At 43.4% G+C, this 16,369-nt stretch overlaps 1 protein-coding gene across 2 annotated transcripts in view; it reads right to left on the reverse strand.

Annotated features, from left to right (window-relative positions):
• Positions 1 to 16,369, reverse strand: part of plx (PTB_TBC1D1_like and TBC domain-containing protein plx) — a 624,596-nt gene that overhangs the window by 370,462 nt on the left and 237,765 nt on the right. For both annotated transcript variants that reach the window (XM_067135187.2, XM_067135188.2), the window contains one exon: positions 2,180 to 2,383. In XM_067135187.2, the coding sequence (XP_066991288.2) occupies positions 2,180 to 2,383 (204 nt within the window). The remainder of the gene's footprint in view (positions 1 to 2,179; positions 2,384 to 16,369) is intronic.

The raw sequence follows: 16,369 nt of genomic DNA on the forward strand, positions 1-16,369 counted from the left end.
GCTCTGAGGAAGATTTGTTGTAAAAGCTCCATGTCATCAAGTTTTGTACCAAGAAGTCACTGGACTCCATTCGTACCCGTTTCTTACACGGGAATTTGCAGTGCAAATTTCTGTTACCTTCAGAAATTTATGCGAAGTATCACTGCTCTGTTCACACGGTTAATGCGACATGTTAAAATGATATTTTCGTTCGAAACCGTGCGGCAGTAATGTGAAATATGATGAAGCTGAACAAAGTCGAGAGAGAATGATGACCATTTACGAATTTATTGTACGGTACAGTTCCTGGTCCGAAGTTGTGCAAAATTCTCCATGGTTCTCAGGTTGCATATTGTATCTCTGGCCACTGTCGTGGAGCTCTGGCATTGATGGTACCTCCCTTAGAAATGGCCCTTTAGTTTTTCTGTTACCCACCTTGAAGTGACATGCACGATATGCCACACGGGACGTTTTCGTAATCATCTGCGTTATTATTCGTCGGAAATAACATATTCTTAAACATTTGTTTGATACAATATTTTGATAGACCTAATGTTAACAAACATGCACAAGTTTAATCTTCTTATAAATACCAAATCCGTGTGATTGCCATGACATCATATCCACCTGATAACACAATCCTGAGTGAGTAGAATTCAAATTCGTAGTTTGGTTGAAATAAGTCCAACAGTTTTCCACTTTTAAGAATATACAAACAGATAGGTAACAAGACAGACAGGCGACAAAGGGAAAAGTTCTACCTCATGTTACCTCGGTGTTCAGAAACATTAGTTAGGGGTAATTTTAAAGCCGAGAGAAATGTGACGCATCCTCTGATTTTCTCCTGTTATGGATCCTTCAAATAACTGTACGTCTGCGAGGGTGTCCGCCATTGGCTGCAGAGCATGAAGACGTAGAAAATTAATTTTCTCCCTCATTTGAAGAGTAAACAAAATTATGTACAACAATTATTTAAAATGAAAGGGCGTTTCACATATGTACCGATTTTACATATACTCAATAGTGTTAGAGAAAACTGAAAAATCTCTGCTGTCTTCCTATAAACCCCCAGTTTGTTCGGTGATTTTTAAGTGATATGCATTTCGAAACCTGTGCTTGGATGAGTAGACTCTAAATAATGAAGTTTGGTCGAAATATATTCAATAGTAGAAGAGAAAATTGAAAAAGACTCTTCTGGTCTTACTATAAACCCCTAGTCTATTCAGTGATTTGTAAATGATACGCATATTGAAACCTGCTCCTGGATGAGTAGACTCTAAATATGAAGTTTGGTTGAGATCTACTCAGCCTAGACGCGAAAGCTAAAAACTACTGATACGATCTTGAATTGACCTGAAACGGATAAATATATTAAAACTGGGCGAAATAAATGACATTACAGACAACGAACCTCCTGGAATTGTATTTATAAGAAGATATCACCATTTTAACAAGCAAAAGAATCATATAATTAACTTTTATAAATGGTCTGTTATACCCAATTTGTTTCAGTCACCAAACTATACCGATTAATGTTTAGATTCAAGCATACCGATGCTCTGCACAAGTTCCTGTACCACCCAGAGTTGATGTAAACAACACGATTTGTATAACGCGACACAGTTAACTTCATATGTTCGGTGTCCGAACTTCCAACCCTCCTGATCAGCGACCAGGACAATGTGGTACAACCAGCATCTACGATGTGCGAATGTGTCTGTGTCCACCACTTGGTGCGTTCTGAAGGAAACGGTTCCCAAAATCGGTTTGAGAGTTCCAGACCAATAGCACTATCAATCTTCCCTAAATATACAAACTGATTCACGTTGAACACCTGCGCTACGATAACCATGTTCTTCACATTGAGCGTCCTTGTTCATCATATAGAACCTGTTCATCCAGTCCTTGCTATCCAACATGGCTTCCTATCGAAGTGTTGAGAGTACACACTCTCGTATTTATTAATTAACTGTAAAAATGGCAAAATAAAATTCTAATGACTTCTGGCCGAATACGTGATATCTTCGAAGTAAGCAAGTTTAGTGTAGTCGCATAATGCTAAGATGCGAGACTAAATATGCTCGAAAACACTGAAACGGCGAAAAATATCTCCCGTGAGGACACTGTAATGACAGGGATTTGTTCAGGCAGAGCAATCAGCGGGGTCGGAAGAGAAGGTACAGTACAATATGGTACTTACGTGCTTGGGGTCTGTAGCCTGGAAGAGGTAGCAGTACAGCAGCTGGTTCGTCGAGTCACGCACCAGGTACATAAATGTGCTTTGGTCGTTGTACGCATGCGAGAAGCGCGTGATGTTCTGAAGAGAATGCTGAAACACAGGCGTGATCGGCTCACTGGTCAGACTGAATGCCTGGATCGCTCCATCGTGCACTCCCAGAAATATCTGCAACAGAAAATAGAGACCGGATCATGTCAAAGTATTCAGTATCCTTTCGTGCGTCCCCAGAAACACGTCCAACAAACAACATAGACCTGGAGACCTGGAAACACGATACACAACACAGACCTTGTGAAGAGTCATGTGGAGGTCCTCCAGAACGGCATCGCTCACCTATGCAAACACCTGCAAAATGGAAGTACGTAGCATTAGACTAATTTACAGGTCAGGTCGAAGAGTTTGCAAAATTTAGTAGCACATTACAGTGAATAAAAATTACCATCGCCACAGCAGATGTAACCAGCCGATAAACGTATAGTAGTTAATCTTTGGAAGTGATGTTTACTACTCAATTGTTTAACGTTTGACTGTCGTGCCTCGAGCTCCGGCAGAAACCGTGTACTTCAGAAAGTTCCATAAAAACAAAACGGTATTACTTACTGGCCATGCTATATTCCACGATGAAACTAGAGAGTAGATGGCCTTTAGTGTTTCTATGAAGAAGAGACACTGATTGCCGGATCCGGATTACATTACCTTAATTAGTATCTAAAAGATAAAGATGATGATGACGATGCTTGGTGTTTAAAGGGGCCTAACATCTAGGTCATCGGCCCGCAATGGTACGACATGAGACGAAATCTAATGAAAAATTAAAAGTCCAAAATCCTCCACTGATCAGAATTCAAAACGTGATGACGAAGAATTTAAAACAATCAGTGTATCCGACCCGCAAGGCCTCACATTCACAGAAACTGACGTAAAACAAGAGTATTACTGACCAAGGGACTACGTCTATAGCATAATACTGAATCGATGATGCTTTTAGTCCAAAGGGGTTCAAAATCCAAGTCATCGGCCCCTCATAATGGTACTTATCGCTAGGAAACTAGAACCATGGCATTTGTCATGTTGCGGTACTAATCAAAAGTAGCGTACTCTCCCAGTTTTCCATACATTACGGTACTACTCACAGGTAATGAAATAAGCACATGCAATACGGACCTATGGGGTTTCGCACATTGCGGCGCCATTTACAGGCAACGCAAACCTATGGTGTTCATCACAGAAGTGTACTAACCACAGGGACTCGTGTAATATCCCGTGGTGTTTCTCAGAGTGATTACTAATCATAGGCAAGCCAGAACCATGGTGTTGCCCACCCATGATGTCGCTCATATAGTGGTACTAATCATAGGTACTGTAAAAGCCGGAAGCGCACTCTGTGCTACTAATCACAAACCTATTTTGTACCTAACATAGTGGTACTACGCGCAAGTAAAAGCGACCCACTGTGTTCCCGGCTTGATGGTACTAATTACAAGTAGTCTCACGGTTCTAATTCGATCATCCCTTGGTCGCCCCTTTTAGTCACCTCTTACAACAGGCAGGGGTTTCCCTGTGTCTCTTCTTCGTCTGGGTCCCCCACCTACAGGGGCTGTAACTAAAAGAAACGAGAAGAGCTGGCGGCCACGGCATTTTTTCCACTTATTTGTGCCAGGCTCCTCAATTTCATCTTTCCTACCTGATAGCTTGGTGAGCTCCTCCCACCTCGCAAGTAATACTCAGGTTTGCGAGTCCTTTCTTTTGCCGATACCTTCATTCTTCACAGGGTTGGGCTTCTTTATTTTTCATTCCTGATTGGAGTTAAAATGTGATCGTTTTCTAGGTTTGCTTCCCTCAAGACAATAATCACCACCACCATCGTTATCTTAAAAAATCAAATATTTGAATTCAATCACAGAATTTGAGACGAGAGTTGCTTAATAGACGACGGCAACGAAAGCGAAGCAGTATCGATATGGCCTAGCAACGGTTTATTTTTAAGTTTTAATCTACTGGCCATTTCTTCCCGAAAAGATTCCGTGATCAAGACGAGAAGCGCTGCTGCCAGTTCCAGAGTACAAATCTTCTGGTAAAGACAGTTACAGATGAACTGGTCAAACCATCACTTCCCCCGCGCCGAACTGCAGTAAAACTTAACACAGAAGTGTAAATACGAGACATACTCGCGGGTAACACTATTTAGTCAGGAAGACGAGCACTACAAAATGTACACGAAAAAGAAAATTAAAATGCACATACAGGTATTCGGAAGCAAAACCAGTCTGCCTTTACTAGAAGTTACTTATTCATCTATCGTTCAGTGTTGAATTATTATTATTATTATTATTATTATTATTATTATTATTATTATTATTATTATTATTATTATTATTATTTGCGTGTGTCGAGCTGAAGTTGCTAACTGCGGATAGCAACAGTTACATACGGTACATGCATGCTTGAATGTTTTGATAACAGTTAAATGCGGTCATTAAGATTAGTAATAATGCTGCAGCACTGCTATATTTCACGACCAACCTTACTGCTTCAGATTCTTCGGCTGTCCGTGCCGATGCCACTGCCATTTTCGGACATGGTCCAAGCCTCCAAAACTCATTGTTTCTCGCAATAACGATCAACTTTTCTTGATTTTTTCGCGCATCCCAATCCATTTTGTTGCCCTTCTTACAATGTATTTCTCTCCCTTGTATGGAAATCGAAAGTTTGAAATTAATGGTCTTCTTTTTTGAAGCAAAAGGAACAGTTTCAGATGCTGTTCTCAAAATTTTAAATGTTTACACTTGACGAAAAGGAACTGATAGGTATCTGTGAAACCATCTAAATAGATTCTAACAAAACCATCAATCACAATATGTATGGGACTTACGACCAAATATAAACCTATTAGTAGCTACAAACTGTAACAAACGTAAATTTAAGCTGAATCAAGTCCTCTCCCTCCCTCCCTCCCTCTCTCTCTCTAGAGAAACTATAGTACGTAGCCTCGGAACACTGCTGCTCGAAAACGTTGGGAGGGACACAAGAAACAAACAAATATATCTACTTTTTTGCTAGTTGTTTTACGTCGCACCGACACAGATAAGTCTTATGGCGACGATGGGACAGGGAAGGGCTGGGAGTGGGAAGGAAGCGGCCGTGGCCTTAATTAAGGTACAGCCCCAGCATTTGCCTGGTGTGAAAATGGGAAACCACGGAAAACCATTTTCAGGGCTGCCGACAGTGGGGTTCGAACCTACTATCTCCCGAATACAACAAACAAATAAAGACACAAAATTAAATATTGTAAAACCGCAATTCGAGTAATCCGAAATGCCTCCGAAATCGCAAATACACCCACTGTACTGCACGGCAATAACGTCGAGGGCGAGAGCGCGCCGGGCTATGGCTAGCGGAGAGGTGAACGCCTGATCTTTAGTTGATTCCCCAGCCACCGACTCCCCAGTCCAGTGACAACTGACGATGGTTTTAGAGGTAGTCCTAAGTTAAGAATTTATTACGTCTTTCAATAACCTACTACAGTATTTCATGCCTTGCTTAATATGAAAATTAAAAGTGACCGTTGTACCAGCTGTAGCCTACTATATACTGTAGATTAGTTTCTGTGTTGCTTTAAGACAAAAACCATTCTAGTACGTAGCCTACATGCGTTGTTCTTATTTTCGGTTGCCCTAGGATTTGTTGAACAATGCACTGAGTCAACGCCGGCTGACGTCGTCCTAATGAAAAATGGCGGAACATTGCTGTTCGAAAATGGGAGGACGCAAGAAACAAACAAACAAATGAGCAATTCATACTAAGTATAGATTGATCTACTTTAATGCAGTCGAAATTCATCGATGAATGAGTAATGCGTACGGTAAAACTTTCATAAGCGACTGCAAAGTGCGGCAACGGTGCAGGAACTTTGAAGCAGGATGTACGGACGATCATGATGCAGACGGTCAGGGAAAGAAGAGTGTGTCCGACGATGATCTTGTTCAGTGAGTGGATCAGGCGAGTCAAGAAAAGTGCACTGCACCCCTCAGCATGAAGAAGTCGAATGGCAGAACGCACTTCACACTTGGCGGGAGACTACTGTCCTTTAGGCTACGGCCATACTAGCGTGTTTTTCACGCAGCTTGACGAAGACACGTGACCACACTTGCGTGTTTGTACGGCGTGATTTTATTAGTGTGCTGTATATTGTGAGTAGCAAAACATCGCCATTGCTCTGCATATGGAAGGCATTCCATTATTAAATAATAACTCCGTTGTTGCTTTATGTGCTGCGTTGGTTGTTCTTCGTCGTCGTCGGCGTCAAAGAAAATATTGGATCCATTCTAATTAAGTGACAAGTCATCAAGTGGTCAATTTGTGCTCCTACACACGTCTCCCCCAAAACAGCTCCCGTTACTATTAACCACGCATCTCTTTTCATTTCCCTGTTTTTGAAGTCTTTGTCCTTTGTGTCGTGAAGGCACGGGTACCTTTGTGCCTCCAAAATTATCAGTCCACTGTGTAATATTCTCCTAAGTTTTAAACACGAACAAGAGCACAATAAAACAGCGGCGTCTTCTTCCCGCAAGTGTGGCCAGGCACTGCTGAGCGGGAGAGCGGGAAACACGCAAAGAAAATGGACCCTGGCCCATTCTCGAGCGGGCGACCTTGAAGACGCGCCTTGTCCCTTGTCCCGCAGCGTCTTCTTCCAGCAAGTGTGGCCAGGCACTGCTGAGCGGGAGAGCGGGAAACACGCAAAGAAAATGGACCCCGGCCCATTCTCGAGCGGGCGACCTTGAAGACGCGCCTTGTCCCTTGTCCCGCAGCGTCTTCTTCCCGCAAGTGTGGCCAGGCACTGCTGAGCGGGAGAGCGGGAAACACGCAAAGAAAATGGACCCTGGCCCATTCTCGAGCGGGCGACCTTGAAGACGCGCCTTGTCCCTTGTCCCGCAGCGTCTTCTTCCAGCAAGTGTGGCCAGGCACTGCTGAGCGGGAGAGCGGGAAACACGCAAAGAAAATGGACCCCGGCCCATTCTCGAGCGGGCGACCTTGAAGACGCGCCTTGTCCCTTGTCCCGCAGCGTCTTCTTCCCGCAAGTGTGGCCAGGCACTGCTGAGCGGGAGAGCGGGAAACACGCAAAGAAAATGGACCCCGGCCCATTCTCGAGCGGGCGACCTTGAAGACGCGCCTTGTCCCTTGTACCGCAGCGTCTTCTTCCAGCAAGTGTGGCCAGGCACTGCTGAGCGGGAGAGCGGGAAACACGCAAAGAAAATGGACCCCGGCCCATTCTCGAGCGGGCGACCTTGAAGACGCGCCTTGTCCCTTGTACCGCAGCGTCTTCTTCCAGCAAGTGTGGCCAGGCACTGCTGAGCGGGAGAGCGGGAAACACGCAAAGAAAATGGACCCCGGCCCATTCTCGAGCGGGCGACCTTGAAGATGCGCCTTGTCCCTTGTACCGCAGCGTCTTCTTCCAGCAAGTGTGGCCAGGCACTGCTGAGCGGGAGAGCGGGAAACACGCAAAGAAAATGGACCCCGGCCCATTCTCGAGCGGGCGACCTTGAAGACGCGCCTTGTCCCTTGTACCGCAGCGTCTTCTTCCAGCAAGTGTGGCCAGGCACTGCTGAGCGGGAGAGCGGGAAACACGCAAAGAAAATGGACCCTGGCCCATTCTCGAGCGGGCGACCTTGAAGACGCGCCTTGTCCCTTGTCCCGGAGCGTCTTCTTCCCGCAAGTGTGGCTGTAGCCATGTTTACGTGCCCACTATGCGCTCAGAACTCGCAAGTGTGTCGTGATGCGGCCGACAGTCATACTAGAGACACTGCGTAACACATCTGCACAACGCTTCATCGGATTCTCACTGTGGTTTGAATTTTGCGACCGATCGAAGGTGGAATAAACAGTAGCCCTCGTAAATGAATAACCAGTCTTCTATAAACAGACCATTCACAAGACTATTTCCCACAACAGTACCAGAAAACATAACCAGCAACTAGCAACATTGAACATTAATGTCTCAGTGATCGACAACCCTAGGAACTAAACTTGAAAAACATGTATATAAATATATATGAATTTTATGAGCAGTATTCCCGGCTTAGTACCATAAATAATAAATAATCATACGAAAATAATACTGTCTGTTGATATACGCATTAGATAAAATCTTGGAAAAAACTCGCTGCCGTTGCTAAAATGAACGAGTGATGGTACAGCACCGTTCGGAGAGACCATGTTCAAATCCCGACGCAGTAAGTGACAACAATATCATTTACAACAGTATTTTGAGTGTACTTCACTGAAGGGGAAGGAACACCTTTATGCGTCACAAAATTGCATTTTCAATTTATTTTTCCTCCCTTCATCGAATAATCATACTATCATTTTAACATACCATTTTTTTAAATTCTCTGATCTACTTTAAAAGATATGTTCCACTTAGTCATATGTTCCTTGACCGTGTTCATTGGTGTCCGGTTTGCCATTTTTGTTCTGTACTTAAAATCTCTCCAACATGTATTAAATGTACGTAACACGATCTAACAGGTTGAAAGTCGGTTTCGAATTCAAAAACTATTGTGGGCAATTGCATGACATTTTCCAGGCTATGTATTTTATTTACAAAAAGAATATGTTCTAGACTCTTCTTTGACGCAAGTTATGTTAAGTAGAAAATTAGAAAAACTGATATAAACGTAGCGATTAAGAAATATTTTCTGAAGGAAGATCTCAGGTTCTAGTAGTAGTAGTCGTAGTAGTAGTAATAGTAGTAGTGGTCCTACCGAAAGTTTAAGGACACCTGCGTATTTCATGAATATGATTCCTGTCCTTAAATTAAGCAGCTCAGGAGTACGATGTTTTACTGGGAATTAGTACATATTTAGAGGAACATTTCCTGAAATTTTCATTAAATATCGCTCTTTGTTTTGAAGAAACTGATTTTTTTAATTTACATTGGAAAGAAAGTTGCCATATTTTGAATACTTGAGGAGATCTCGACAGTGCAATATGGGGATTACATTAAAAAATTTGTTATGGAGAAACATTGATACCTGTAGTATATTTATAATTGTAATAGAGCAACAGAATATGTTCCCATTTTAAAAGATTCCCCCGTAAAAGAACCACAGAAGGAGGCCATAAAACAAACATTTTTTGACCCTAGGTGGACAGGAGATCCCTCAAGCTACCGAGATCGTTTGTGTGTTACACTGTAGTGTAAATATACCACTATAACGCGACACACAAACGATTTGGGTGGTTTGCGGGATCTCCTGTTCACCTAGGGTCAAAAAATGTTTGTCTTACGACCTCTTTCTGTGGTTCTATTATGGGGGAATTTTTTTAAATGGGAACATATTCTGTTGCTCTATTACAATTATAAATATACTACAGGTATCAATGTTTCTCCATAACAAATTTTTTAATGTAATCCCCATATTGCACTGTTGAGATCTCCTCAAGTATTCAAAATATCGCAACTTTCTTTCCAAAGATGATAAACAAAATATTCAGTTACTTCAAAACAAAGAGCGATATTTTAATGAAAATTTCAGGAAATGTTCCTCTAAATATGTACTAATTCCCTGTAAAACATCGTACTCCTGAGACTAAAAATTTAAGGACAGGAATCACGTTCATGAAATACGCAGGTGTCCTTAAAATTTTGGTAGGACCTGTATTATTGTAAAGTGTTTAAATCATTTCAGGAAAAGAGAATAAATATTTATTGTAGAATTCATAACGCCAAATCCATTTAGATGTAAATCATAATAATATGTAAAGATTACTTTTACAGGTAATTACACTGACTGACAGAGCAAATACAACACCAAGAAGGAGTGGTCAGAACTTTATGCCAATTGCAGGGTAGACTGACGTCACTGAGGTATGCTCATGATGTGAAATGCGCCGCTGTGCTGCGCACGTAGCGAACGATAAATGGGACACGGCGTTGGCGAATGGCCCACTTCGTACCGTGATTTCTCAGCCGACAGTCATTGTAGAACGTGTTGTCGTGTGCCACAGGACACGTGTATAGCTAAGAATGCCAGGCCGCCGTCAACGGAGGCATTTCCAGCAGACAGACGACTTTACGAGGGGTATGGTGATCGGGCTGAGAAGGGCAGGTTGGTCGCTTCGTCAAATCGCAGCCGATACCCATAGGGATGTGTCCACGGTGCAGCGCCTGTGGCGAAGATGGTTGGCGCAGGGACATGTGGCACGTGCGAGGGGTCCAGGCGCATCCCGAGTGACGTCAGCACGCGAGGATCGGCGCATCCGCCGCCAAGCGGTGGCAGCCCCGCACGCCACGTCAACCGCCATTCTTCAGCATGTGCAAGACACCCTGGCTGTTCCAATATCGACCAGAACAATTTCCCGTCGATTGGTTGAAGGAGGCCTGCACTCCCGGCGTCCGCTCAGAAGACTACCATTGACTCCACAGCATAGACGTGCACGCCTGGCATGGTGCCGGGCTAGAGCGACTTGGATGAGGGAATGGCGGAACGTCGTGTTCTCCGATGAGTCACGCTTCTGTTCTGTCAGTGATAGTCACCGCAGACGAGTGTGAGACGAGGCGTCGGCGTGGAGAAAGGTCAAATCCGGCAGTAACTGTGGAGCGCCCTACCGCTAGACAACGCGGCGTCATGGTTTGGGGCGCTATTGCGTATGATTCCACGTCACCTCTAGTGCGTATTCAAGGCACGTTAAATGCCTACCGCTACGTGCAGCATGTGCTGCGGCCGGTGGCACTCCCGTACCTTCAGGGGCTGCCCAATGCTCTGTTTCAGCAGGATAATGCCCGCCCACACACTGCTCGCATCTCCCAACAGGCTCTACGAGGTGTACAGATGCTTTCGTGGCCAGCCTACTCTCCGGATCTCTCACCAATCGAACACGTGTGGGATCTCATTGGACGCCGTTTGCAAACTCTGCCCCAGCCTCGTACGGACGACCAACTGTGGCAAATGGTTGACAGAGAATGGAGAACCATCCCTCAGGACACCATCCGCACTCTTTATTGACTCTGTACCTCGACGTGTTTCTGCGTGCATCGCCGCTCGCGGTGGTCTTATATCCTACTGAGTCGATGCCGTGCGCATTGTGTAACCTGCATATCGGTTTGAAATAAACATCAATTATTCGTCCGCGCCGTCTCTGTTTTTTCCCCCAACTTTCATCCCTTTCGAACCACTCCTTCTTGGTGCTGCATTTGCTCTGTCAGTCAGTGTAATAGGCTTTTAAAAAACTTGAACGGCTGTGCTGTTAGGGGCACACCGTTGTGTGCTCGCACCCGGGAGATAGTTTGTTCGAACCCCACTGTCGGCAGCCCTGAAGATGGTTTTCCGTGGTTTCCCGCTTTCACACCACGCAAATGCTGGGGCTGTACCTTAAATAAGGCCACGGACGCTTCCTTCCCTTTCCAAGGCCTTCCCTGTCCCATCGCCGCCGTAAGACCTATCTGTGTCGGTGCGACGTAAAGCAACTTGCAAAAAAAAAACTTGAACACTATTCCATTCAAGTTTTATTCCGGAGGGTGGTTGATCCTCTAACTGAAGGTTATGCTGTTACACGGGAACCGCAGACACCAATCACGTACAAGGCATTATTAGGAGTGAGGTAGTTTGCCACTGCTTTCCTCATTGAACCAGAAAGTGCTATTGACTAACACCCAGACATAGTATTCGTGCTCCGAATGTCGTTCAGTATCGGTCATACCTCAGCAACTCCCGTAATGTCAGTCATAAACGAGACTGAGTCTTCAGTGGAAACTTCGCGTTGCTCTGGGCTGTGCCATAAGACAGAGGCGAGCATCCTGCATTCATCAACAAATAGCAACAGATGGGAGTTCATGTTACGAAAAAAATAGTTGAGCTTAAGTAGAATTTTTAGTTGCTGAGATATGAACATTTTCCCGTCAAAAAATAAAAATACAAAGTATGTACCCGAAGGAGTGCAACGGAAACAGACTTCACTGTAACACACAGATTGCTCTAAGGGCCCTTACACACGAGCGTTTATCTGTCGTCGTTGTCGACCATAACAATACGCTTCTTTGTCGTCGGCCCAACCACTTCTGTAGATCAGTATGGCCACATTTTGTGGCTAAAACCAGCGTCAAAATGTGGTTCGGCCAGCTTCATCGCGTATGGAGTAATTTCATTCGGCAAATAAAACTTCGGTCATTCAAAGTATGAATTCCTACTCCCAACAAAGATATCTGGCTGAAAATTGCATCAAGTTTTGAAAAAACGAGCCCATTTTCCAAACTGTCTTGGAGCTATAGACGGGAAACACATTCGTGTAATAAAACCAACAGAGAGGGAGCCATTACTGTTTAATTAGAAACATTTCCAACCGGGCGAGTTGGCCGTGCGGTCAGGGGCGCGCGGCTCTGAGCTTGCATCCGGAAGATAGAGGGTTCGAATACCACTGTCGGTAGCCATGAAGATGGTTTTCCGTGGTTTCCCATTTTCACACCAGGCAAATGCTGGGGCTGTACCTTAAGGCCACGGCCGCTTCCTTCCAACTCCTAGACCGTTCCCATCCCATCGTCGCCATAAGACCTATCTGTGTCGGTGCGACGTAAAGCCACTAGCAAAAATAAAATAAACATTTCTTTTCTCTAACTATTTTAGCCATCGCCGATTCAAACTATAAGATTATTTACGTTGTCATAGGATCCTATGGGAGGTCCGCAGACTGAACAGTTTATTCTAACAGTTCACTTTATTATAAAATGAAAAATAATGAACTTGATCCAAACCACTTGCAGAGAATGGAATAGCTTCTTTATAACTTGTTTTAATCGGGGACGAGGGATTTGCTCTTTCAGATAATTTGTTACGTCCATATGCAACGAAAACTTTGTCTACAAAGAAAATGGTCTTCAACTGTCGTTTATCTAGTGCTAGAAGAACAGTAGAAAGCTCTTTCGGGATTCTAGAAAGTAAGTGGACAGTATTTCATATGCCACTAAATGTGTCAATTGGTTTTGCTGAGTACATAGGGAAGGCATGCTGTGTATTGCATAATTTCGTAAGACATCATCATGGATAAAATTACAACAACAGCCTAGTTTATGAAGGATTCCTGGACTTGAAAGACTGCCCCACTATAAGCAGAAGATCCTATGAACACTACGCGTGAGGAATTTGCGAATTACTTTGTGTCTGCTGAGGGAGGAAGTTGTCTGGCAGAACGAAATGTCCTTATCAGGAAGGACTGAAATTTCGTTGACAGTGAGTTTATATGTCATGTATGTTTGAACTTAGCAATTACTGTTACTAGCTTTAAGCCAGCTAGAATATGTGAGATTACTTAAACATTTTTTAAGTAAATATATATAGACTTGAATGTTACCCACTCTATTTTTCTCCTTTGTATTTAACCTAAGGAAGTTACGGTGAAAGACTTCACAAATCTTCTCCCATGCTTTAAACTTCTCAATTCCGTTGCTATACGCGTCACTAGTGTAGTTCCATACAGCGGGTTGAGCTTGAATCCCTGCAATAAACGTGTCCGTATCGAAAGCCTCCATCATGGTAAATGCCAGCCGGAACTTGTCGCCGTCGTCACGATGTGGCTGAAATGTCGTCCGTGTGAAAAGGAAAGCGCTCTAGCCGGATTGCTGCCAGTGGACTGGATCGGCTACAACTGGCGACAGTGGTTGACTTGTGGTCGAGAAAACGTTCATCTGGGAAGCATTCTTCCCATTGCATTATATGGTGACGGCAAAGCGGCGACAACCGACCACACATGAACCACTTTTGTGGTCGAAAACGACGACAGAAAAACGCTCGTGTTTAAGGGTTCTTAGACTATCACGGTAGCTCACGAAACGGATATGCAGTAGCCTGGCGTGGTCATGACGTCACTGGACTCTCCCTCCCGTTACACTACGCATTGTTCTGGGCTTTAATGTCAGTCGATATACTCTTTGGTGTTAGTGTTTTCATTCTAAGTAGTGAAGTTCGGTGACCACCCCCTGCCCACAACAGTTACCCAGAGAATAAAATCCCTGTTACTGAGTAAAAGTGCATCGAGACCAATTTGAAATTTTCTATTTAGAGTATGAATTGTATAGCTGACTCATTAAGAGCAGTTTACGGAGCAGTAAAAACTCGAAAATTGCTTACATAGTGAAGATAAGGACTTAGTTGAAAATGTCGGCAGGTGGTGGTGGTGATTACTGTTTTAAGAAGAAGTACACCTGGGCAACCATCCTTTATATAACACTAATCGGAGAAAAAAATGTGAGGGGGCCGACAATTCGAAAAATGAAGATATCGGCAAATAAAAACAAGGGCCATCAAGGGCGTGAAAATGAAAGACTCCCTAGGCCTCCATACGTAATAACGCCGGGATAGAAAAAGTGCATACCGAGTTACGAATAAGGGAATTGCCACTAGCTTCATCTAGGGAGGAAAAACTGGAAAATGCTTACGTATTGGGAACACAGACTGGATCTCGGCTTTGTTTAGAGGCGGTCTAATGAATCCATCTCCCCGGTGGTTCGACATTGTTTGCGAACTAGAAAAAGATTTTCAAAGTTTCCACGGAAATGGTTTAAAGAAATGCCCAACAGTGATGAAGGAACTGATAGATATCATCAGACTTAAGTATAGTGAAGTCGAAGACCTCGCTGTTACGTGTTTTGTAAGAACTCGTTCATTTACTAGAATGAAAGAACTGAATAAAAAGAGAGCACTCAAGAGTTTAGTGAATGAAAGCTGGACTACGGTTGCGCATTCTGACGCTGCACGGGAAAAATCGAAGACGAACAAAATTAAGTCCTGAAAGGTAGGCCTTAATTAATAGTAATGCTTTTTTGTTATGTAGAGTTTTTGTTGATATTACTATTATTCTTAGAATTATTGTAGATTTTGTTAGTAATAAGTTGAAACACAATAATGTTAGTACAGTACTTACCGTTTTCAGGAAAAGTAACATGCAGTGTTTAATCTTGTGTATTGAATAGGGTTTCAGCGGTTTTTATTTTTTTAGACTTTATCGGTTAATATTATTTCTTGGTTATTAAGCTTTGATTTATTTAATGTGTAGGAGTAAAGGGTACTCGTTTAAAATTCTTTCAAGTAACTGGGTGCTGTAAACACCAAAATGTCCGGTATTTTAATACATTTGAAAATTATGTTTAAATATATTAGCAAAAGGTCTCACTATTCTGGCTTTCAAAGAAGGTCTGCAATTTTTACAAAAGCACACAAAACTATAAAAATAATAGTTTTGTGCAATATATCAGTGGTTTTCATGTGAAAATATCGTATTACAACGTAAACGTATGTATGATACGTCGAGCCCGGAATTTAGCAAAAATGCTTTTTTAATCCGGATGTAGAAGTGTCACATAGATAGAAACATGTTTCCGCACGTTTGAGAACGGTAGGACGAGTTAATTTGGCCTTTTATGTCTATTTTACCTGCCGTAGCCTATTTGATAATTTAATGCCTTTTTTAAGTTGTGGACATTTTCTGCTGTCATTTATGTATTAAAATGAATCTATGAAAACCTACAACCTGTTTTCCAGTCAATGGCCGGGTCAGGGATGGAATGAAAAAGCCTCCATTTTGCGGCGAGGATAGGAATTGTGCCAGCTGCCGAAGCCTGTCGCACTCCTCTAGGGCAATGATTAATGACTCACAGATGAAATCAAATGATAATGGAGTGTGTTGCTGGAATTAAAGATGACAGGGAAAACCGGAGTACCTGGAGAAAAACCTGTCCCGCCTCCGCTATGTCCAGCACAAATCTCCCATGGAGTGACTGGGATTTGAACCACGGAACCCAGCGGTGAGAGGCCGACGCGCTGCCGTCTGAGCCACGGAGGCTACTAAAATGAATCAATGGGAAGAAAACAATATAATTCCAATGTATTATATTAATAATAAAGAACGAATTTAACTTTAACTTAATAACTTTTTTGTGTGTGTTATTTGCATTACGTCGCGATGATGGGATAGGGAAAGCCTCGGAGTGGGAAGGAAGCGGCCGTGGCCTTAATTAACGTACATCCCCAGCATTTGCCTGGTGTGAAAATGGGAAACTACGGAAAACCATTTTCAGGGCTGCCGACAGTGGGATTCGAACTCACTATCTCCCGGATGCAAGCTCACAGGTGCGCGCTCCTAACCGCACGGCCAGCTCACCCG

Source organism: Anabrus simplex, chromosome 1 (genome assembly GCF_040414725.1).
Source record: "Anabrus simplex isolate iqAnaSimp1 chromosome 1, ASM4041472v1, whole genome shotgun sequence".
Taxonomy (NCBI): domain Eukaryota; kingdom Metazoa; phylum Arthropoda; class Insecta; order Orthoptera; family Tettigoniidae; genus Anabrus; species Anabrus simplex.